This window comes from Plecotus auritus (genome assembly GCF_963455305.1).
Source record: "Plecotus auritus genome assembly, chromosome: 4".
Taxonomy (NCBI): domain Eukaryota; kingdom Metazoa; phylum Chordata; class Mammalia; order Chiroptera; family Vespertilionidae; genus Plecotus; species Plecotus auritus.
The window spans coordinates 100,147,525-100,169,937 of record NC_137775.1 but is presented as its reverse complement, the minus strand read 5'-3'; the positions used below and the strand labels follow the sequence as shown (position 1 = coordinate 100,169,937).

General features: G+C 44.5%; 3 protein-coding genes and 1 long non-coding RNA gene across 17 annotated transcripts in view; 2 read left to right on the top strand and 2 right to left on the bottom strand.

Moving 5' to 3' along the window:
• Positions 1 to 2,893, top strand: part of SYNGAP1 (synaptic Ras GTPase activating protein 1) — a 30,538-nt gene extending 27,645 nt beyond the window's left edge. For 5 of the 14 annotated variants that reach the window (XM_080666840.1, XM_080666834.1, XM_080666836.1 and 2 more), the window contains one exon: positions 994 to 2,893. In XM_080666840.1, coding sequence (XP_080522966.1) covers positions 994 to 1,035 — 42 coding nt within the window. In that variant the 3' untranslated portion in view covers positions 1,036 to 2,893. Of the gene's footprint in view, positions 1 to 237; positions 355 to 992 lie in introns of all 14 variants that reach the window. The other 9 variants (XM_080666839.1, XM_080666838.1, XM_080666832.1 and 6 more) reach the window with 5 other exon arrangements.
• Positions 2,894 to 3,080: 187 nt separating this feature from the next.
• LOC308247554 lies at positions 3,081 to 4,093 on the bottom strand. The gene is made up of 3 exons (XR_013960521.1): positions 4,022 to 4,093; positions 3,568 to 3,710; positions 3,081 to 3,170 (listed from the first exon to the last, which is right to left on the bottom strand). It is a non-coding gene; the product is annotated as an uncharacterized lncRNA (long non-coding RNA).
• Positions 4,094 to 4,207: 114 nt separating this feature from the next.
• On the top strand, positions 4,208 to 8,734 carry ZBTB9 (zinc finger and BTB domain containing 9). The gene is made up of 2 exons (XM_080664540.1): positions 4,208 to 4,371; positions 4,538 to 8,734. Exon 2 carries the CDS (start codon positions 4,597 to 4,599, stop codon positions 5,998 to 6,000), a length of 1,404 nt encoding a protein of 467 aa, XP_080520666.1. The 5' UTR covers positions 4,208 to 4,371; positions 4,538 to 4,596; the 3' UTR covers positions 6,001 to 8,734.
• Positions 8,735 to 18,745: 10,011 nt separating this feature from the next.
• On the bottom strand, positions 18,746 to 19,033 carry LOC308247370 (small ubiquitin-related modifier 2-like; the record flags this gene model as incomplete). Its single annotated transcript, XM_080666375.1, has 1 exon — positions 18,746 to 19,033. One exon carries the CDS (start codon positions 19,031 to 19,033, stop codon positions 18,746 to 18,748), a length of 288 nt encoding a protein of 95 aa, XP_080522501.1.
• Positions 19,034 to 22,413: the final 3,380 nt, after the last annotated feature.

Sequence of the window (22,413 nt, the reverse complement as noted above, 5' to 3'; positions counted from 1 at the left end):
ATAGGACCAGGGATGGGAGTAGGATCTGGTACCCTCACCTTTAATGGAGCCCAGGGAGAGGGAGTGAAAGGAACGCGGGCGTGGGAAGGAATGAAGCGTTTGTGCTTCCTGTGGCTGCAGAGGTTGGGGCCTGCTGTGTCTGCAGGGCTCCCAGGCTGTTGTGGTTAGAGAGAGAGGGAGAGAGAGAGAGGCAGCCCTCCCACGTCACTTCCCTGAATCCCCTTCCTTTCCCCCCAGTACAGTTAAACCTCTCTAATTTGGAATGTTATATTTGAGAAGATGGCTACTCTGAATAAGTGACAAAACTGAATGACAGTGTCTATTTAATGAAATGCATGTCTTCAAATATATACAGTAAGTAAACTTCAATGAATAGGCTTTTCTCCTCGCGCCCTCAGGGAGCATGCGTTAATGAATAGATAGGACTGAAAAGTCTGTTTTCTGGTATAGGTTAAATATTCCTCCCACAGACACATTGCCACTATTAATTTGCTTAGCACACCCTTTCTTCATAGATAAAGGAAAACTCAAGCCCCGTTTTTATTCAAATTATGAAAAAATTCCAAATCCATGGGGGTTTGGATTAATGAGGTTTTGCTGTACTGCCTCCCCTTGTTTCCTCAACACAAAGTTCCTACCTTGGATTGGGGGTGGGCTGGGAGAAGGCTCCCAGAGGAGGAGGTGGGCTGGGCAGGAGGAACAAGGGGTGGGTGAGACATTGCTTTTGAACTGGTGTCCAGCCGTGACTCCTGGGTTGAAGGCCCTATTAGGAGTCTGGGGTAAGATTCCTTCTCCCTGATCCCAGAAGAAGTAACTTCTACTGAAGGTGAGAAATGCAACAGGAGCGGGTGTGCGGTGGTCCTGGGGGAAGAGGATGGGGCGCAGCTTATGGCGTGGGCTGGCTTTGGGGGAGGCCACTGCGAGGGGACTGGCACCCAGGCTACTGCGATGCGTCTCAATAAGTCCGCGCTCTCCTCTTTGGTGTCTTGCAGGAGAGGCAGCTTCCCCCCTTGGGTCCAACAAACCCGCGTGTGACGCTGGCCCCACCTTGGAACGGCCTGGCCCCCCCAGCCCCGCCCCCCCCACCCCGGCTGCAGATCACCGAGAACGGCGAGTTCCGAAACACCGCAGACCACTAGCCCACCCAGCATCACAGACCTCCTTGCCCATCACCCCACCCTGGACGACACCGACCACCGGGACTGGACGTCGCCGAAGGACAGCGGGACTGCCTCCCTGAATGCTTCCTGGGGGCACCAGTCCCCCACCCCCACTGCACCGTTTCCAGGAAGGAGAGCGGGGACCCTTAGCTGCCCCTCTTTTCTTCCTGTTGGGGTGCTGCCCTTGTGATCCCCGAGGACCCTTGCCCCAGGACACCACCTACCCCACACTGACCCCTTCACTCCGGGGTGCTATCCCCACCCTCTGCCTCATCGTTCCCCTGAGCACTGGGGGACAGACCCTCGCCCCCACCCTGGGGGTGTGGCACCTCCAAACTTTCAACTTCAGGGTGATTTTTTAGCAGTAACCAGAGCTGACAATCTAACTCCCCTCCATTGCCCCATTTTGGCCTCCCCTGTCCCCCTTGTTATGGGGAGAGGACCCCGGGTGAGGGGGCCCTACTACCCCTTGATTTCTCAGGAGCGTCTGGGGGGGCTCAGCACGCACAAACTCCTTCTCATCCTACCACTCTTAAATTTACTCCCTCCCCACTCAGAACCCAGATGGGGTGGAGGGGCCACCGGGGCAGGGTGGGGGCGGCAAGGGGGGAATGGGAGTTGTCTCCCCTTCCTCCCACACCTGATCTGCTCTTGGCTGGTCCCAGAGCGGGGTGAGGGGGCTAATGCCCCCCCCTCCCCCAGTGTGTTGGGTGGGGTGGAATTGAGGTTAGGGTGAGGGTTAGGGTTTAGGAGGGTGTGTATGTTGGGGAGGACAGACTAGCTGATCTGCCCTACCATGACACACAGTCCCCCCTGCCCCTCCCCTCTCTCTTCATGGTCTCTACTCCCAGGGGGATGGGGGAACTTACTCTAGGAAAAGCCATGTCTCTCTCCCCCAGGGTGGGGGGACCTGTGTGGAAGAGGGGTGTTGGGGGCCTCTTTCCATGACTCTGTCCCCTGGGGGAGGTAGGACAGGGCTGGGCTACCCTCTCTTCTCCCCCTCTCCCAATCTCCCTCCACCTCCCTCCCTCCCGCCAGCTCCACAATTTTTCGGTGTTTCTCTGTACATAGCTCTCTGGCGGGATAGGGGAGGTAGGATGGATGGGGTTTGGGGTGGGTAGGTCATGAGAGGGGAGAACCCCCTTCTTGACACCCCTCTTCCTTGACTGCTATCCCCTACCCAGCCTTGCCCCCTCATCCCTTGCGTTTGGTATTGAGACTTCGCAGACCCCACCCTTTTTTCTTTTGTATGGACAGTTCCCCTTCAGTCCCTCCCCCTAATCACATACACCCAGCCGGGGCCAAATTTATACTTATATAAAAGTTGTAAATATGTGAAATTTTATCCCTGTGCCCTTTCCTTGCTTTCCCAACCTCAGACCCTACCTGGGATCCCCCTTTCTCCTCTTATTTGGCTGTTGTAATTATCTGGGGTTTGTACTGTACATATCTGGGGTGTGTGTGGGGGGGCTGGGGGCAACCCCTGTGTACAGAGCTTCCTAGCCCCCTCCCCCATGCTACCCTCCCCACCCACCACCCTAAGGGTAGGGAGATGCATCTCCCTATCAGTTTTATTTTGTTTTCTCGTTTTCCCTCCCTACCCAACCCCACCCCCAGCCTTCTCTACCCCTACCACTGTCCCTTTTTCTCCACTCCCAGCCCCATTTCCTTTTTTTCTGGAGTGTGTGGTGAAACTGAAAAATCATGTTTAATAAACGGAGATTGTTCTTTTATTTCACTGCTGACTTTCCTAAGCTGGGACTTCCAGAAGGACCAACCTGCTTTTTGAAAGGAGACCCACACACAGCCCAGGAGAAACTATCCCTGTGCAAGACACAGTCACCTCCTGGAGTATCACTCTCCCAGCCAGCCAGGCTTCCTGTTTTAGAGCAGGGTGTTAAAAAAAGACCACACACAAAATTCGACTTGAGTAAATGTAAAGATCTAATTGGCTTTATTCACTGGTTCATGAATTGGGCAGCATCCCATCCAGCAAATAGCTCAGCCCAGCTGCAGAAAAGAAATGGTTTTAAAGGTGGAAAAGGGTAGAAAAGGAAATTATTGGCTAAAAACGCATTGTTTTAGACAAGGTCGCCCTCCTAAGCAGCACGGAAGGGGTCTATTAGGTAACCCCCGGCAATAGTTAAAGGTTACATTCCAGGGAGAAAGTGAAACTGCAGTTAGGTTAAGTATTAAGTCTTCGTTTGAGACATGGGCTTGGCACAAATGACTCCATTTGGGACTTGCTGTCTGTTTAATAGGGTTTTGCACTGGCCAAACCCAGTCTAGCTCTCCCCTCCCCACTGCCCCACTTAACCCCAAGTAAAGAGGCCAAGGAACAGGAGCATTATCTGGTAAGATTCCAAGTCTCTATCTACAAGCATCCTTTAAAGAAAATAATTACCACCTGGCAGGCATGGCTCAGTAGTTGAGCATGGACTTATCAAGCAGGAGGTCACGGTTTGATTCCCCGGCTGTGGCGGAGTCGTGGGCTTCATCCCCGGTGTGGGGCCTGCAGGCCGCAGTCAATCAATGATTCTCCCTTCCTCTCTGAAATTAAAAAAAAAACAAAAAACATTAAATAAAAAATAGAGAAAGTAATTACCTAGAAATAAGGTTTCATTGCTGGTTAAAATGTCCCCAGGCGGAAGGGAGGAAAGAACATGGTTCCTTAGCGAATTGGGTTCCAATCCCAGACTTGCCAACCGGAGGAAACAAATGACAACACCTATCTCGCAGGGCGGGGGTAAGATCGGGGGTGATGTGGACAATGCCTAGCCTACACAGCAGGTGCCCACTTAATCTCGCCCTCTTAGCACCGAGCGGGGCGCAGGCACTACCCTTAACACCAGGCGGCTCACCAGTCACCCCTCCGACTGCGCTCGGCTCCTCGGAGGCTACTCGCCGCTGAGCGGCCAGCACCGCCTCTCAGCACCGCCCTCTCTCCGGCGCAGCCTATCAACACGGGGCTCGTGGGCTCCAATTGGCTGCTTCTAGTCCCGCCCACCGCATCCGGCGTTAGCGTCGGGGAAGGCGCGGCTTCCGGCCGGGACGGCGCGGTAGCTACTGAGGTGCCGTGGCTGCTCTACGGTGCTTGCGGCTACCCGGGAGCTGGGCCCTGTGGGCAACGCAGCGGCAACGGAGCGGCGGGCCAGTCGGGCTCTGGCTGGAGGACCTCCCCATCTTCTTACGGGCCCTGGAATTAAAGCCGGTTGGTATTGGTTGCTTGTTTTGTTCGTGGGGGAGTGCGCGGGACTGGTCTGACTGAAAAGTTTACGCGGGTGGCGGGGGGGGTGGGTAGGGAAGGCAGGTGGTGTTTGAGGCAACGCGCTCTCCTTATTTAGAGCTGCTGTGACCCCCGTCTCTTTCATCCACAGCCTTCATCCGGCGTGAGGTCTACCCTTGCCCCTCATCTCCTGGATTCGATCCTCAGGCCATGGATACCTCGACACCTTTGCCTCCCGTCCCCCCGTCCCCGAACTGCAACCCAGCCCCACGGACCATCCAGATCGAGTTCCCTCAGCATAGCTCAATGCTTCTGGAAGCCCTGAACCGTCACAGGCTAGAGGGGAAGTTCTGTGATGTGTCCCTCCTGGTGCAGGGCCGGGAACTTAGGGCTCACAAAGCAGTGTTGGCTGCTGCCTCTCCTTACTTCCACGACAAACTTCTTCTGGGGGATGCCCCACGTCTCACCCTGCCCAGCGTCATTGAAGCTGATGCCTTCGAGGGGCTGCTCCAGCTCATTTATTCAGGGCGCCTGCGCCTGCCACTGGATGCTCTCCCTGCCCACCTCCTTGTGGCCAGTGGCCTCCAGATGTGGCAAGTAGTAGATCAGTGCTCAGAGATTCTTAGAGAATTAGAAACCTCAGGTGGTGGAATTGCAGCCCGTGGAGCGACCCCTTATCACACACTTCTTTCCACTACATCATCAACAGGAGGTTGGTCCATTCGCTCTTCCTCTTTCCAGACTCCTGTGCAGTCTTCTGCTTCTACCCAGAACCCTGTTGGAGGGGAGGGGAGTGAACTGGGAGAGGTGTTACAGATTCAAGTTGAGGAGGAGGAGGAGGAGGAAGAAGATGATGATGAAGACCAGGGGTCAGCAGCACTTTCTCAGACTCCTCAACCTGCCAGAGTATCAGGGGTTCCCCACTCTCTTGGGTCCCACTCACTGCCCATATCTGCTACTCCCCGTAGGCTTCCAGAGGAGGAGAGTGCACCACTTGAACCTCCTGCCATTTCTTCTGCTGCACCGCCCCCCAAAATCTTCTACATTAAGCAGGAACCCTTTGAGCCTAAGGAGGACATAACGGGAAGTGGAACTCAGTCTGGAGGAGTAACGGAGGAGACCACAGTGTTTCCTAGAGGAGGCACTGAAGGGAGCGAAGAGCTGGGGTTCTTGCCGCCCTCAGGAGTAGGGGCAACCTCTGGAGGAGGAGGTCCATCCTGGAAACCAGTGGATCTTCATGGGAATGAAATCCTGTCAGGGGGTGGGGGACCTGGGGGTGCGGGGCAGGCTGTTCATGGGCCTGTGAAACTAGGGGGGACACCCCCTGCAGATGGAAAATGTTTTGGTTGCTTGTGTGGGAAGCGGTTTGCAGTGAAACCAAAGCGTGACCGGCACATTATGCTGACATTCAGCCTCCGGCCCTTTGGCTGTGGGATCTGCAACAAGCGCTTCAAGCTGAAGCACCATCTGACAGAGCATATGAAGACCCATGCCGGAGCCTTGCATGCCTGTCCCCACTGCGGTCGTAGGTTCCGAGTCCATGCCTGTTTCCTTCGTCACAGGGACCTGTGCAAGGGCCAGGGCTGGGCCACTGCTCACTGGACTTACAAGTGACTGTGAGGCCATATACTAACTTCTAGGACAAGAGAGCCGCTACTGCTGATGGATACTTACCCTCACTACCATGGCACCCCAATCATGGATCTTATAATCATGCCAGGGGGATATATTATGGACCTCTTGTTCTTGGGTATGGACCTCAACCTGTCAGATTTGGAAACTCAGAATTCTCATCTTAACTGCAGGTTTTTACTAATCACATTACAGAAAAGTGGTTTACAGGCCATATGTAAATTGGTCACTTGCTCATAATAGACCTTTTCATACAGGAAACCAGATTTCAGATTAGAAATTTAATTGAAGAGAGAAGAGTTAAAACAAAAAAGACATAATGATAAATGTTTCATTCAGTCTCCATGAGGAGTTAAAGGAGCTGGTCTCCATCTAGGGATATGTTTGATTTTGAGTTCTAGTGATTCAGGGACTGAGCTCTAAGTTTTTCTTTCCCTTATCATTGCTGAAATGTGAGTAGAGTTCTTTTTTATGTACTTTCCTGATTATGTCTTTCCAGAAGCCCCTCAGATCATAACTTGCTTTTTTACCAGTAGATATCTTCCCAACACCTTTATTTTTATGTTGTAGTTGAGCACTTTAACAAATTGAGCATTCCATGTGTCATTACTAGAACTCTCTTTAACAGAGGGTATTCCTTTAACAGCCTGTGCCTCTTGTCTACTTTTGACCATCACTGATCACTCATATATTGATCACAGTGATTGAAATGTGACCAGGGAACTCAGGAGATGGCCACTGACCTAAAATGCTCTCAAGGTAGCACCACTACTCTGAACAAGTGGCTTTGGTCAGAGACGGGCTGAGACAGCACATACTGAAGGCTAGAGAGTAACTGCATAGTGGGACCACACCCCCACCCTTTCCATCCCTACTCGCACATGACAAATAAACTTTGTCCTGGAATTGAGAACTGACGGTGGACTGGACTGAGTAATTTATGTGGGAGAGACAATGTGAAAACAGAGTTGCCAAGACTTGGATATGTTTTGCAGCTGGGTTATGCTGATGGGGAAAGAATGGGATAGTCTCACACTGGTGCAGAGAAAACTATTCTGGATTTCAGTGGGCTAGATTCTAGGCCCAGACCTGCCACTGAATAACCTCTGGTAAGCTACCTTACCTTTCAGAGTCTGAACTGTTATTTTTATTTTTCTTTCTGGGGTGGTATTTCCGAACTGGTTCTCTGTCTTTTTTTTTTTTTTTTTAATATATTTTTATTGATTTCAGAGAGGAAGGAGAGGAAGAGAAAATAGAAACATAAATGTTGAGAGAAAATTATTGATCGGCTGCTTCCTCCATGCCCCATACTGGGGATCAAGCCTGCAACCCAAGCATGTGCCCTGACCGGGAATCAAACTGGCCTCCTGAGCCACACCAGCTGGGCCCTCTTCCTTTTTTTTTTTTAAAGGGCTTGGTTCACATGATCTTTACCTATAATGTTCTCCAATTTCATATATATTGTATAATGTTTAGTTTGCTCTACAAACATTTAGTGCAAAGCACTGTGCCAGACCCTGCTTTATACTTTGCTCTCGAGGAGTTCACAGCTACTACTGAAGCTAGACAAATAATGACAGTGTAGTGGGATGAGTTCATATAGCGGACAGGACAAATTCCTGTAGTCGCACAAAGGAAACTGAGCCAAGACCTGTTAGAGGTCAGCAGAGGTTTCACAAAGAACTCCATGTGCCAGACTAGTATGGCAATGGTGTGGATGGCTGAACTAATGTAGAATTGGTGAACATGAGTTCAAGTCACAGCTTTATTTCCCTAAAGCATGTTCCTCAAAAGCGGCTAAAAAATGTGACTTTATGGCTGAAAAGGTAAATTGTAGCTGGTATCTATCAGCCTCTCTAAAGGAGCCATGCCATGGTACCATTAAGGACTGAACACATTGGGAAAGGGGTCAAGGAGTAGGCTCCAATCTTCAATCTATTGCAATCCCACCCACCTGTCATTCTTTTGGCACATATCCTATTGGTGGCTATATTTATTGGCCAGGATCCTCAGGTTGCATGCAATGGAAGCTGGCTCTAACTAACTTTATCAAAACAGGAATCTATGAAAGGATGTGGGTGGCTCCTGAAATGGAAGGAAGGGATGAAGGACCAGCCTTTGGATGGATAAGACCTGGGTCAGATCTGAGAGTCCAGGGAGCAGGAACTCCTGGAAGTCTCTTTAGGTCATATGTTTTGGGGTGATGAACTAGTCATTCTTATTTCTTGTGTCACTCAAGATTAAATTTCCCAGATGACAACTGTGAGCCTCAGATCCACTCTCTGGCCAGAGCACCTTGATCATGTGTTCCCTCTAAGTAACAGAGTGGGCATGGAATCCTCAAGGGGCAATTGAAGTCATGGGATAGAAGAGTAGGGAATAGTTGCTGATCAGACCACAGGAACAGAGACCCACCCCAGACAGTCTCCACATGTTGCCCACTTTGGGGTCCTTAAAGCCTCAGATATACCTGGCACTTAATAGGTATTCAAGATGTGTGAACCTGCCCTGGCAGGTTTGGCTCAATAGAGCGGTTTATGGACCAAAGGGTCACAGGTTTGATTCCTGGTCAAGGGCATGTACTTCAGTTGCAGGTTCAATCCCCTGCCCCAGTTGGGCACATTCGGGAGGCAACCAATTGATGTCTCTCTCTCCCTCCACCCCCTTTCCACTCTCTCTTTAAAAAAAAAATCAATGGAAAAAATATCCTCAGGTGAAGATTAAAAAAAAAAAAAAAAAAGATATGTGAATCTGCCCAATTTCCACCTCTGCCCTCTGCACTGAAGGCAGAATTGTTTCCTCCCTCTCCTTAATCCCTGTAGCACTTTGTTATTACTCTATAAAGCCAGTTACAGCACCATGTTAGCCCTGGCTGGTGTTCCTCAGTGGTTAGAGTGTTGGCCCCCACACTAAAGGGTTTGAGTCCCTGGCCCTGGGAGGCAACCAATCAATGTGTCTCCCTTCCACTCTCTAAAAATCAATGGGAAAAAAATCCTTGGGTGAGGATTAACAAAATACAAACAAACATACAAACATGTCAGAGTTTTATTTCAAAAGTTATTAGGTATTGTACCCTGGCCCATGTGGCTCGGTTGGGTGTCACCCTGTGCACTGGGGGGGTTGCCGGTTCCATTCCGGTCAGGGCACGTGTCCAGGGTGCAGGCTTGGTCCCCAGTGCAGGAGGCGGCCAATTGATGTTGCATTCTCACATTGATGCTTTTTTCTAAAAATCAATTTTAAAATCTTTTTAAAAGAGTTTAGGTGTTGAACAGAAAACAGTTTCCATGATGAAAGAGTTCGTTTTAAACAGATAAACGTACTTTTCTACCTCTGTCCTTTCCTCCTTTAGTGGAAGAGATGTTCCTACTGTTCAAGGCTCGCCTCCTCCCAGAACCTTGGCTCTTGTACTTATCCCCTCCTTCTTGTATCTTCACTCTGTGTAGTTGCCATTTGCAGTTAATGATGCTCATAAAGTGTAACAATACATGTAAAATGCTTAGGACAATGCTTTGCACTCAGTAAACTCAATAAATGTTAACTATTATTATGAAAGAACATTAGTCAGTTACACCTTTACTGGGGTCAGTTCTCTCAGGGAGGAATCACATAAAGAGAAAATGTTTTCAACTAAAAGGGAAAGGAGGCATACAGCACTCAATAAGGATTAGATATTATCATTGTTATTACCTTTTTCATAAGTGTTAGAGTTCTTCAAGGCTCTTTCACCCTCTTCTAACTTTATACACTCCTTGGTGATTTTTATCCTTTTAAATACTGATGACTCTTAATTTTATATATCCAGTTTTTCTGACCCCCAGACCCACTTAGATTTCTTTTTTCCGTCCTTCAACAATAAATGCAAAAGGTATCATAAGGGCTTGGGCCTTGGACTATCACTTTAAGAGACAAATATTTAAACCAGCTATGTAGATACTTCATAGACATCTCAAGCTCAACATGACTAAAATGCTTGGCCCCACCTCCAGCCAGCTGTTTTGCTGTTCCTTCCAGGTTTAGTTCTACCATCTACCCAAATGTCCAAGACTGAAACCTAGGAGTGTTCCTGAACATGTCTCACCTTCCATACCTGTCCTACTAGTGCTGTTTCCCAAATATTTCCAATTGATGCATTCCTTCATTCTCACTACTGCTACTATAACCTAACTCATCTTCTGTCTTTCTTCCCTCTATTTTTCACTCTACAACAATGGCCAGAGTGATCTTTCTAAAGCAAGTAAGTACTGTTACACCAACTTTTCAGCTGAAACCTTTCATTTGCTTCCTCTTGCTCTTTCATAGTCTCCTCACTCATTACTTTCTCCCCTTGGCCTCTGCTCTTTTCCTCTGCTCCTCATGCTCATCTCTCTACCTAGAATAGTTACCTACCTAGAAATAGCCTCAGTGGGCTAATTCCTCTTTTTTTTTTTTTTTAAATAAATCTTTATTCAGATTATTACAATTATTTCTCCTTTTCCCCCCCCCCATAGCTCCCCTCCACCCATTTCCCACCCCACCTTCTGCCCTTACCTCCCCCACACTGTCCTCATCCATAGGTGTATGATTTTTGTCCAGTCACTTCATGAACCCCCCCATACCCCTTTCCCCCTGAGAATTATCAGTCCACTCCCTTTCTATGCCCCTGATTCTGTTATATTCACCAGATTATTCTGTTCCTCAGGTTTTTAATTCACTTGATTTTTAGGTTCACTTGTTGATAGATATGTATTTGTTGTTCATAATTTTTATCTTTACTTTTTTCTTCTTCCTCTTCTTTAAGAATACCTTTCAGCATTTCATATAATACTGGTTTGGTGGTGATGAACTCCTTTAGCTTTTTCTTATCTGTGAAGCTCTTTATCTTCCCTTCAATTCTGAATGATAGCTTTGCTGGGTAGAGTAATCTTGGTTGTAGGTTCTTGCTATTCATCACATTGAAAATTTCTTGCCACTCCCTTCTGGCCTGCATAGTTTCTGTTGAGAAATCAGCTGACAGTCGTATGGGTGCTCCCTTGTAGGTAATTAACTGTTTTTCTCTTGCTGCTTTTAATATTCTCTCTTTGTCTTTTGCTCTTGGCATTTTAATTATGATGTGTCTTGGTGTGGTCCTCTTTGGATTCCTTTTGTTTGGGGTTCTGTGCGCTTCCTGGATTTGTAAGTCTATTTCTTTCACCAGGTGGGGGAAGTTTTCGGTCATTATTTCTTCAAATAGGTTTTCAGTATCTTGCTCTCTCTCTTCTTCTGGCACCCCCATAATTCTGATGTTGGTACGCTTGAAGTTGTCCCAGAGTCTTCTTACACTATCTTCAACTTTTTGGATTTTTTTTTTTGCTATTTGCTTTTTCGGTTGAGTGTTTTTTGCTTCTTTGTGTTTCAATTCTTTGACTTGATTTTTGTGTTCCTCTTGTCTGTTTTTGGGTCTCTGTATAATATTTTTTATTTCAGTCAGTGTATGTTTAATTTCTAGTTGGTCCTTTTTCATATCTTCGAGGGTCTCGTTATATTTATTGGCCTTTTCTAGGATATTCTTGAAAAGCCTTATAACTGTGGTTTTGAATTCTATATCCAGTCGTTTGTTTTCCTCCATTTCTTTCGTTTGTGATCTATTCTTTGACGCCGCATTTTCACTGCTTCCCTGAGTTGGTAAGGTAGATTTGTGTGCTAGGTTTCCAATATGGCCCAGTGGGTCTGCCTCCCCAGTTAACCTGAGGTGGACACTCTTGGTGCACCCCTTTGTGGACTGTGTGTACAGCCTTGTTGTAATTAAGTCTTGATTGTTGTTGGTATCACTGGGAAGAATTGACCTCCAGGCCAGTTGGCTGTAAGGATCAGCTGTGTCTATGCTGGGAGAAGTTCGGTGCTGGAGACAGCCTTATAGGATTAGACTTGCCAAATTGCAATAGCCTCTGTGCTCAGCTTGGATGGGGTGGAGTCTCAGTCTTGGCTTCCTGTCAGCCTTACCCTTGCGCGCACGTGCGCGCCTTCAGACCTCCACCTTCCCTGGCTCCTGAGTCTCTGCCCGAGAGTCCAGACTCCCCCCACAAGAGCGTGGGTCCCCAGGGGCTCGCCTGGAACCGGGGTTCAGTGCAGTCAGGAACCTCCGACTCCCTTCCACTAGGGAAAGCCTGTGGCAACCTCCGCAGCCTTTGTGCGCACTGGCATGCGCGTGCGCACGCTTTCAGTCCTCCGCCTTCCCCGGCTCCGGAGTCTCCGCCCGAGAGTACAGACTCCCCCCACAAGAGCGTGGGTCCCAGGGGCTCGCCTGGAACTGGGGTTCACTGCAGTCGGAACTGGGGTTCACTGCAGTCAGAACTGGGGCTCAGTGCATTCAGGAGCCTCTGACTCCCTTCCACTAGGGAAAGCCTGTGGCAACCTCCACAGCCTTTGTGCGCACTGGCGTGCGCGTGCGCGCGCTTTCAGTCCTCCGCCTTCCCCGGCTCCCGAGTCTCCACCCGAGAGTCCAGACTCCCCCCACAAGAGCGTGAGTCCCCAGGGGCTCGCCTGGAACTGGGGTTCAGTGCAGTCAGAACTGGGGTTCAGTGCGGTCGGGGGCTTCCTTCCCCCTTCCGCCAGAGAAAGTCAGCCAGGCTCTCAGCTGCCCTTCCTCTCTGCGCGCACAAAGACCCTTTGCCGTACCTCCAATTCTCTGTGAGCTTTTCTCTTTCCTTCTAGTTGTAGAATTTTCACTCAGCCAGCTTTCCTGTGGTTCTGGATGGTGTCCGTTCTGTCTTTTAGTTGTAGTTTTGAAATTGTTGTGTGAGGCAGCAGTTTAGGTGCTTACCTATGCCGCCATCTTGGTTTCTCCTCTGGGCTAATTCCTCTTGTTAGTTATCAGCTTAAACATCACTTCCTCTAGAAAATCATCCTTATCATTAGGGCCTCTGCTATGTGCTCCACTAGCTCTTATTTTCCCATATCATGAGATTCTTGGAATTTTCATTATTCAGTAAAATCCACGATTACTCATATGTAGGTGCTGTTTTAGGCATGGCGGACATTGCTTGCATCATAAGATTACATTCCAGTGCAGTAAAGGAAATAAACCAGGTAATAAGGTGGAGAGTAACAGAAAAGGAAGGCATACTGTGCACATTGATCTAGTATCCAAAGGAAAAGAAAGACCCAGAGCTGCAAAGCTGGGCAAGGAAGGTGTCCCATTAAAGTGTTTAGCAGATGCAAAGGCCAAGAAAGAAAGGAGTTGGATGTTTGACAAGGAATCCAGTGAACCTGGAGAGGAATGAGCCGTCTTAAGTTTGGGCTGCTGTAACACTACATAGACTGTGCTTATAAACAACAGAAGTTTATATCTCACAGTTCTGGAGGCTGGGAATTCCAGGATCAAGTACCCGCAGATTCTATGCTGTGAGGACCTGCTTGATGGTTCATAGACTGCCATGTTCTCGTTGTATCCTCACATGGCAGAAAGAGAAAGGGAGTTATCTGGGGTATCTTTATAAAAGCACCCATCCTATTCATGAGGGCTCCACCTTCATGACCTAATCACTTCCCAAAGGCACCGCCTCTTAATACTATCACATTGGATGTTAGGAATTCAACATATAAATTGGGATGGGGGGATACAATCATTAAGTCCATTGCAGATTGATTGAAGAGGTAGGCTGGGGCTGGATTATCTAAAGCCCTTCAGATTGTGATGAGGAATTTGGATTTTATTCTAAATGCAATGGAAAGGTAATAAGGAGTTTAAAGTAGCCCTAGCTGGTTTGGCTCAGTGGATAGAGCGTCAACCTGTGGACTGAAGGGTCCCAGGTTTGTCTGGTCAAGGGCACATACCCAGGTTGTTGGCTCGATCCCCAGTAGGGGGCATGCAGGAGGCAGTTGATCAATGATTTTTTTCTCGTCGATGTTTCTATCTCTCTCCCCCTCTCTCTTCAGTCTGAAATCAATAAATATTTATTTTTAAAAGAAAGAGTTTAAAGTAACACTTTAAAGAGTTTCCTCTGGTTACAGAATGAATATTGGATCATTAGGGGACAAGAGTGGAAACAGGGAGACCAATTAAGCTATTTCAGTAGTGCAGAGGTGGTTAAAAGCAGATATGGAGAGAAGTAGATGGATTAAAACTATTATATTTGGAGGCAGGACTGACAGGACATTCTAACAGATTAATAGAGACATTGTGGGAAAGTAAAAAATCAAGGAAGACTTCTAGAGCTTTGGCTTGAACAATTGAACTAGAGGCAATTTAATGAGTAGAAGATGGGAATAGAAGAACTTGGGAGTGGATCCAGGTTTTTGTTTGAATGTCTAGGAGTATCCAGTGGGCAGCCCAATGTATTGTCCAGTATTCTTCTAGACCATTGTTGGCAAACTTATTCTATAGGGGAGGAGATACATAATATTAGATTTTGCATGCCAAGAAGCAAAATCAAGGATATTATGTAATCCCATAATAATTAAAGAAAACAAATCACAAATTTTTTATTGACAGAATTCAAAATATAACTGAGTACATTTCTTTTTTGGTAATACAGGTCTGCTGCTTAATTGGGATTCAAAGTTAGTGTTCCCTATCATCAAAGCCAATTGCAAATGTTTATCTGTTAATGCTGATCTGTAATGAGATCTTACATATTTCATCTTTGAAAATGTCTTCACACAGATAGGACTGCCAAATACTGATATCCAAGAGCATATGATCTTTTTTAATCCTCACCCAAGGATATTTTTCCATTGATTTTTTCCCCCCATCCATTGATTTTTTTAGAGAGAATGAAAGGGAAGGAGGAGGGGTGGGTGAAAGAGAAACATTGATGTGAGAGAAACATGATTGGTTGCCTCCCACACTCGCCCTGACCCAGGCCAGTGATTGAACCTGTAACCAAGGTATGTGCCCTTGACTGGGAATCGAACCCATGACACTTAGGTCCGTAGGGTGATGCTCTAACCACCGAGATAAACTGGCTAGGGCCACGAGCATATGGTTTTAATTGAGCATATTCAACACTTGAAGGGCATTTATAGAACTTTGTTATATTCTTCTCTTGATACTTGCCTTTTATCATTACATTGTAGATTAATCACATCCAATTGATGGTTAGATGGAAACTCCTCAATTGTGAAATTAAATATAGAATTATTTTTGCACTTGCAGTGAAGTCCAGAAAACACTGCTGGGACTATAGTCTGAGCTCAGAAAAATCTATCTGCTGCAAATTTCTGTGGGAATGGAGATCTTGCTTTTTGTTTTAACCTTTGATAGCACAGGAAGTGTGCATAATAGCTTGATAATATCTGCAATTTAAACAACTTTAATGACTTGGCTGCAATATGTTTCACATATAACCACTGTTTTGTAATTTTAGATTAAATTCATTAAGAAACATTACCACATCTGCATCAAGTGTGCACTAACAGATGAATGGATAAACAAAGTGATATAGACATAAAATGGAATGTTATTTGCTGGAAGCTAATTCCAGCATGTCATAATAAATGCAAGAAGTTCATCAAAAGGTTGGTGGACCTTGAGCCTTCAACAAGGGCTGAAAATACATATTATTGCCTACTGGATTGGCCGCAAGCATTTCCCCAAACCTGAAAAAGACGCATAAATGATTGCTTGCTGCCAGACAGCTGAGGGCATTTCAATCTACATGTTATTACCAGCTGCTGGCCAAACAGCTGAGCAGCTGAAGGCAGTTCCTCCCCAGGGGTCCTCAAACTTTTTAAACAGGGGGCCAGTTCACTGTCCCTCAGACCGTTGGAGGGCCGGACTATAGTTTAAAAAAACAACTATGAACAAATTCCTATGCGCACTGCGGGCCCGGGACGAGTTGGCTGCTAAGCAGGACAGGCAGCAGCACACCGCAGGCCGGATAAATGTCCTCGGTGGGCCGCATGTGGCCCGCGGGCCGTAGTTTGAGGACCCCTGCTCCAGACTGACAATGCCTACTGTATACCAAACCTTAACCTTTGATATGTATATCTACTTTGCTATAGGGCAAAATGTGGGACTAAAAAGAGCCCTGGTCCGGAGATAGAGAGAACTTAGCTACTACAGCAAAGCTTCCTCTGGCTCCCCCATGGATTACAAATTTATATTATATTTATAGTCTCTTTATTAATTTACTTGTAGCCTTTCTCCAGATTCCTGAACCCTTCTAGATGCTGGATATCACCCCGGCATTAGTTATTGAATCTTAAAAAGGGAGAATATCCTAGCCCTGGCTGGTGTGGTTCAGTTGGTTGGAGCCTCGTCCTGTGCACCGAAAGGTGGCAGGTTCAATTCCTGGTCAAGGCACATGCCCCTTTATGAGCCCAATTCCTGATCGGGGTGTGTGTGGGAAGCAATCGATCCCTATCTCTATCTCCCTTTCTCTCTCTAAAATCAATAAATAAAAGAAAAGGAAGGAAATTCTGAAAGAAAGGAAATTCTTATATATGCTACAATATGAATGAATCTTGAAGACATTATGCTAAGCAAAATAAGCCAGCCACAAAAGGACAAATACTTTATGAATCCGCTTATACAAAGGATAGAGAGCAGTCATGTTCATAGAGACAGAAAGTAGCATGGTGGTTGCCAGGGGCTGGGCAGAGGAAAATGAGTTATTGTTTAATGGGTACAGAGTTTCAGTTCCGAAAGATGAAAAAAGTTCTGCAGAGGATGATGGTGATGGTTGCACAACAATGTGAATGAACTTAATGAACTATACCCTTAAAAATGGTTTAAGCCCTGACCAGGTAGGTCAGTTGGTTAGAGCGTTGCCCCGATACACCAAGGTTGTAGGTTCGATCTGGTTCAATCCTTAGGGCACATACAAGAATCAACCAATGACTTCATAAATAAAGGGTACAACAAATCAATGTTTCCTCTCTCCCTCCCTCTCTCTTCTCTCTCAAACCAATAAATAAAAGTTTTAAAATGGTTTAAATGTTAAGTTTTATGTTATATATATTTTGCAAAAATGGAAATAAATAAGTAAATGAACCACTAATGATCTAAAGGATCTAGGTTTTGGGCATTAGTGGCTGCTAGTACCACAAAAAAGAAACAGCCAGACATTATTTGCTTCTTATAAAAAACACCACCACCACCTATTAATTAGTCTGGCCCAAAATATCGAACTTGAATGTTCGAGTCTCAAGGTATAGCTACCAATTCACAGAAAGTGCAGAGGGTAGGGAAACGTTAAACCACACCACCATGATCAATCTGCAAAACAGACTGTAAGAAATGCCAAGGATTTCTTAGTATTTATACTAATGCATTCTCTCTCTTTCTCTCTCTCTCTCTCTCTCTCTCTCTCTCTCTCTCTCTCTCTCTCTCTTTCTCTGTTAATCCTTACCTGAGGATATTTTTCCATTGATTTTTAGAGAGATACATCCTCCATTGGTTGCTTCCCACGTGGGGATTGAGCCTGCAGCTGAGGTACCTGCCCTTGACCATAGTCAATCCTGGGACCTTTCAGTCTGCAGGCTGAGCCAAACTGGCTAGGGCGACAATGCATTTTTTTTTTTTCATTAAAAAAATTGCAAGGGGAAAAAGGGATGGAGAGAAACCTATAGTTTGAAATATTTTAAAAGACATATTAACCAATTATATTGTGTGGACCTTACTTGGATCATAGTTTTTTTTTAAAAATCTAAAGAAAATGTATGGCTTTTATGAGACAACTGGGGACACAACCACTGACTGGACATTTGATGATATTAGGAGTTACTGTTAAAATTTTTAGTTGTAGAAAAGAAAAAAAATTATTTTAGTTGTAATTATTTAGTTATTGTGGTTAAGGTTTAAAAAGGGCCCTTTTTTATGGCATTGATTATTTGTGATTAGATAAATGTATCCATAGTTATGGATTGAATAAAAATGCCAAATATGTGAGCTCTAGATAACTATATAAACTAAATGGTACCTTGTCTATATAAAGTCCATTTTTAAGAGATTGAGAAATAAATTCAGAAATAGCTATACACTTTAAGAATGTCTATTTAGGTATTTTATACTACAAATACATTCTGGTTTGTGTTCTCGTCCAAGTTAATAAAACTTTCTGTTTGACTCTTAAAATAATCATTGTTCCATGTATTGATGTAGAAAGATATCCAGCATATAGTGAGTGAAAGAAGCAAAGTGCAGAATAGTATATAAAGCATGCTATGTTTTTTTTTTTTCATTTTAAACAAGAAGTTTATTTAAACAACAAGACACTTGACTTCAAGGAAAAACTATCTAGGATTCATTTTTTTAGAGTAATTTATCCCTACTTAAAGACATATTTCCCTACATGTAACAGCTACGTACAAAAAAGTTATAAAATTGTCCTTGGTTTTACAACGATAAATGAAAAACATTAAAATTCTCCAATCAAACAAGGTATGCAAGAATTTTTATGTTGTTCTTTTTTTTGTTAAACAGTGAGAGCAAAATAACTTACTGGAATATAAAGATAAGAGCTGAATGAGCATGCCGCTAATGGAGAAAGGGGGTGTTTTCACAGAACCAGTATTTTTCCCCATCCCATCTCCATTTGATGTCGATCAAAACATGCCATTGGCCATTTAGTTAAAATATGCAAATGCTTGTGCACATACATCAGTTACTTTATGTACAATAAAGGCATGGGGAAGGGGAAAATGAAAGAATAGAGAAAACTATACTGTAGTAGTCAGATGTGTTGAAACCAAATTGCAGTTTTCTAATTGAGAATGTCTTCTTGGTCTGGAGGAACAGAGTTCTGGAGTAAAGTAGCAGGTTCCCTTCTTAGTAGACACCTCCTGTCTGCTGCTGGAACACATCAGTTGTATCTTCATCCTCCATTTCCAACTGTGCAGGTGTGTCTGTTTCATTGATTGGCTGCCCGTCAAATCGGAATCTGATCTGCCTCATTGACAAACCCTGTCGTTCACAATAGGCTTTCCTTAGTTTACTAAGTGGTGTATACCTCTTAATCTTAAACTGCACCACAGAACCATCCTGCCCCGCCACCTTCAAATTAATATGATCGTTGTTCTCAGTCTTGACTCCTTCCTTGGGCTTTTCATCGGCCATGGTGAGCGCTGGAGTCTCCTCAGCTGCCGCTTCACAAAAGAGGTATCAGGTCCGCACCAAATGAGCACACAAGCAGCACCAGGAGCGACAGAAGAAGCAAGCATGCTATGTTTTGTATGAAAGACAGTAAGGATTGGGAGGAAAGATTTGCTTACATTTGCAAGAAAAAAGCACTGCTAGAATATGCAAGAAACCAATAAAAATGGGGAAAGAAGTTAGGTAAGGCCAGAAACAAGACTAGTGTACACTAAGACCCCTCTATGTATACTTTGAATGATGTATTCCATAACTTAAACTATAATAATAAAAGTGTAATATTCTAATTAGACCGGATGTCGTTCCAGACATCCTTCCTTCTGGACAAAGCCGCAGTGGGCGGGGGCTGTGGTGGCAGTGGGCGGGGGCTGGGGCCAAGGCCCTTGCACAAATTTCGGGCATCAGGCCTCTAGTCAAAAATAAAAGAAAAAATTTTAATTCTATTAATTTAAGCACAGATGAACCATATTAACTTGGCAACGTAATCACATAGAGCTAACTATAAAGATTTTATATGCTTAATGGGATGTACTATAAGGACAAAAATCTCCAAATGAAATTTCAAACTTTAAACCCTTAAATATGAATTATAATTGTTTAAATTTTAAACTTCTCTCAGAAGTTATATTGTTTGTAGTATTACCAATACTGAAATTTTGAAAATACAGTATTTTCTTATAAATAGGTTAAAGGGCATCAGTGATTATATTAGTAAGAAATCAATATTTTAGAATAAAAGATATGCTATTATACAACCAAAGAAACTAAGTGAAAACATAATAGTATTAACAAAAAATCAATAAAGAGAATCCAGATATCGACCCAAACCACTATACCCAATTAATATTTGACAAAGGGGCATGAACATACAATGGAGTCAAGACAGTCTCTTCAATAAATGGTGTTGGGCCGAAACCGGTTTGGCTCAGTGGATAGAGCGTCAGCCTGCGGACTGAAAGGTCCTGGGTTCGATTCCGGTCAAGGGCATGTACCTTGGTTGCGGGCACAACCCCAGTAGGAGGTGTGCAGGAGGCAGCTGATCGATGTTTCTCTCTCATCGATGTTTCTAACTCTCTATCCCTCTCCTTTCCTCTCTGTGAAAAATCAATAAAACATATTTAAAAAAAAAAAAAAAAAAAAAAAAAAAAAAAAAAATAAATGGTGTTGGGAAAATTGGACAGATACATGCAAAAAAATGAAACTAGTTCACCAACTTACACCATACACAAAAATAAACTCAAAATGGATACAGGACTTAAACATAAGACGGGAAACCATAAAAATACTAGAGGAATCCACAGGCAGCAAAATCTCAGACATATGCTGAAAGAACTTCTTCACTGATACTGCCCCTAGGGCAATGGAAGCCAAAGAGAAAATAAACAAATGGGACTACATCAAAATAAAAAGCTTTTGCACAGCAAAAGAAACCATCAACAAAACAACAAGAAACCCCACTGTATGGGAGAACATATTTGCAAATGTTATCACTGATAAAGGTTTAATCTCCAACATCTACAGGCAGCTTATACAACTTAATAAAAGGAAGATAAATGATCCAATTAAAAAATGGGCAACGGAACTAAATAGAATCTTTTCGAAAGACAGAAGGAAGGCCAAGAGACACATGAAAACATGCTCAAAGTCACTAATTATCCGAGAGATGCAAATCAAAACGGCAATGCGATACCATCTCACACCTGTCAGAATGGATATCATCAACAAATCAACAAACGACAATTGTTGGCGAGGATGCGGAGAAAAAGGAACCCTCGTGCACTGCTGGTGGGAATGCAGACTGGTGCAGCCACTGTGGAGAACAGTATGGCGTTTCCTCAAAAAACTGAAAATGGAACTCCCATTTGACCCAGTAATCCCACTCCTAGGAATATATCCTAAGAAACTAGAAACACCAATCAGAAAGGATATATGCACCCCTATGTTCATAGCAGCACAATTTACAATAGCTAAGATTTGGAAACAGCCTAGGTGCCCGTCAGCAGATGACTGGATCAGAAAACTATGGGACATCTACACAATGGAATACTATGCTGCCACAAAAAAGAAGGAATTATTGCCATTTGTAGGAACCTGGATGGAATTAGAGAACATTATGCTAAGTGAAATAAGCCAGTCAATGAAAGAAAAATACCACATGATCTCACTCATTTGTGGGTAATAAAAAACATTATAAACTGATGAACAAAAAGATAGATACAGAGGCAGTAAGGCATCAAACAGACTGTCAAATTACAGGAAGGTTAGGGAGAGGTGGGGGAAATAAGAGATCAACCGAAGGACTTGTATGCATGCATATAAGAGTAACCAACGGATGCAAAACATTGGGGGGTGAGGGCATGTATGGGAGTGGGATGGGGAGGGCAATGGTAAGATATGTACACATATAATACTTTAATAAAAAATATGTAAAAAAAATAATAATTAAAAAAAATAAATGGAACTGTTTGTGACCAGGAAAAAAAAATCAATATGAATTCATCAATTGAAATGGATATCTGATGGTGGGGCAAAGATGTATTGGCCACCAAAACGAGAAGGTACCTTCAGACTGAAAGATGAAGCAGGCAACTCCATAGAATGCAACAGAATTTATTACAGGGTAATATACTTACAGGAAGATTGCGCTGGAGCAGACTGACAGTCCAGCAGTTTAGCACAAATTATTCTCCTCTAATTATACTTGTAAAATAGTATAACCTGGGTACTAATGAATGACAAAACAAAGGGACAAAGAATGCAGGACCTCCTGGTGGTCTTGTAATAGATGATTGTTTATAATCCACAGTCTTTGAAATTTATGTTGGTTGTCATGCCATTCTGGGTGTTACTAACAATAATATTCATGGCTACATCTTAAGGAACACAGATAGTCAACTAGCAAGCTTTGGGGTTCTTGCTAAGGACAGTGAGGTTGCTCAAAGATCACAGCATAAAAGGACAAAGATAGAGATGGTTTTGTTCACATCGACTTCTATACAATGGACTAGAAGCAGTGAGCAGTCCTAGTGCCCATGTTATAATCTCTAATCCCATTTTCCATTACAACAAAGTATGGATTCTTCCAGAAATCTCTGATTCCAGGTCTAGAGCAGGCACTTTATAAGATATACCTAGGACACTTCTTTTGTGTTAAGAAGCCAGAAAGCTTTTGAAGATAATGTCATGTCACAAGGACCCAGAAGCCCATATGAAAGTGTCCCTACTGAGCAAAATTGTGACAATCTGAGAAACTAAAAGAATAATTATTATATTGAACACATTGAATCAATGAACATTCATTAGTTTATATTGAGACTCAAAATGAGAGTAAGTCAAGAAGTCTC

Bases quoted from the DNA above. Each gene is read 5' to 3' on its own strand.
- ZBTB9 (XM_080664540.1), top strand. From the start codon at position 4,597: ATGGATACCTCGACACCTTTGCCTCCCGTCCCCCCGTCCCCGAACTGC.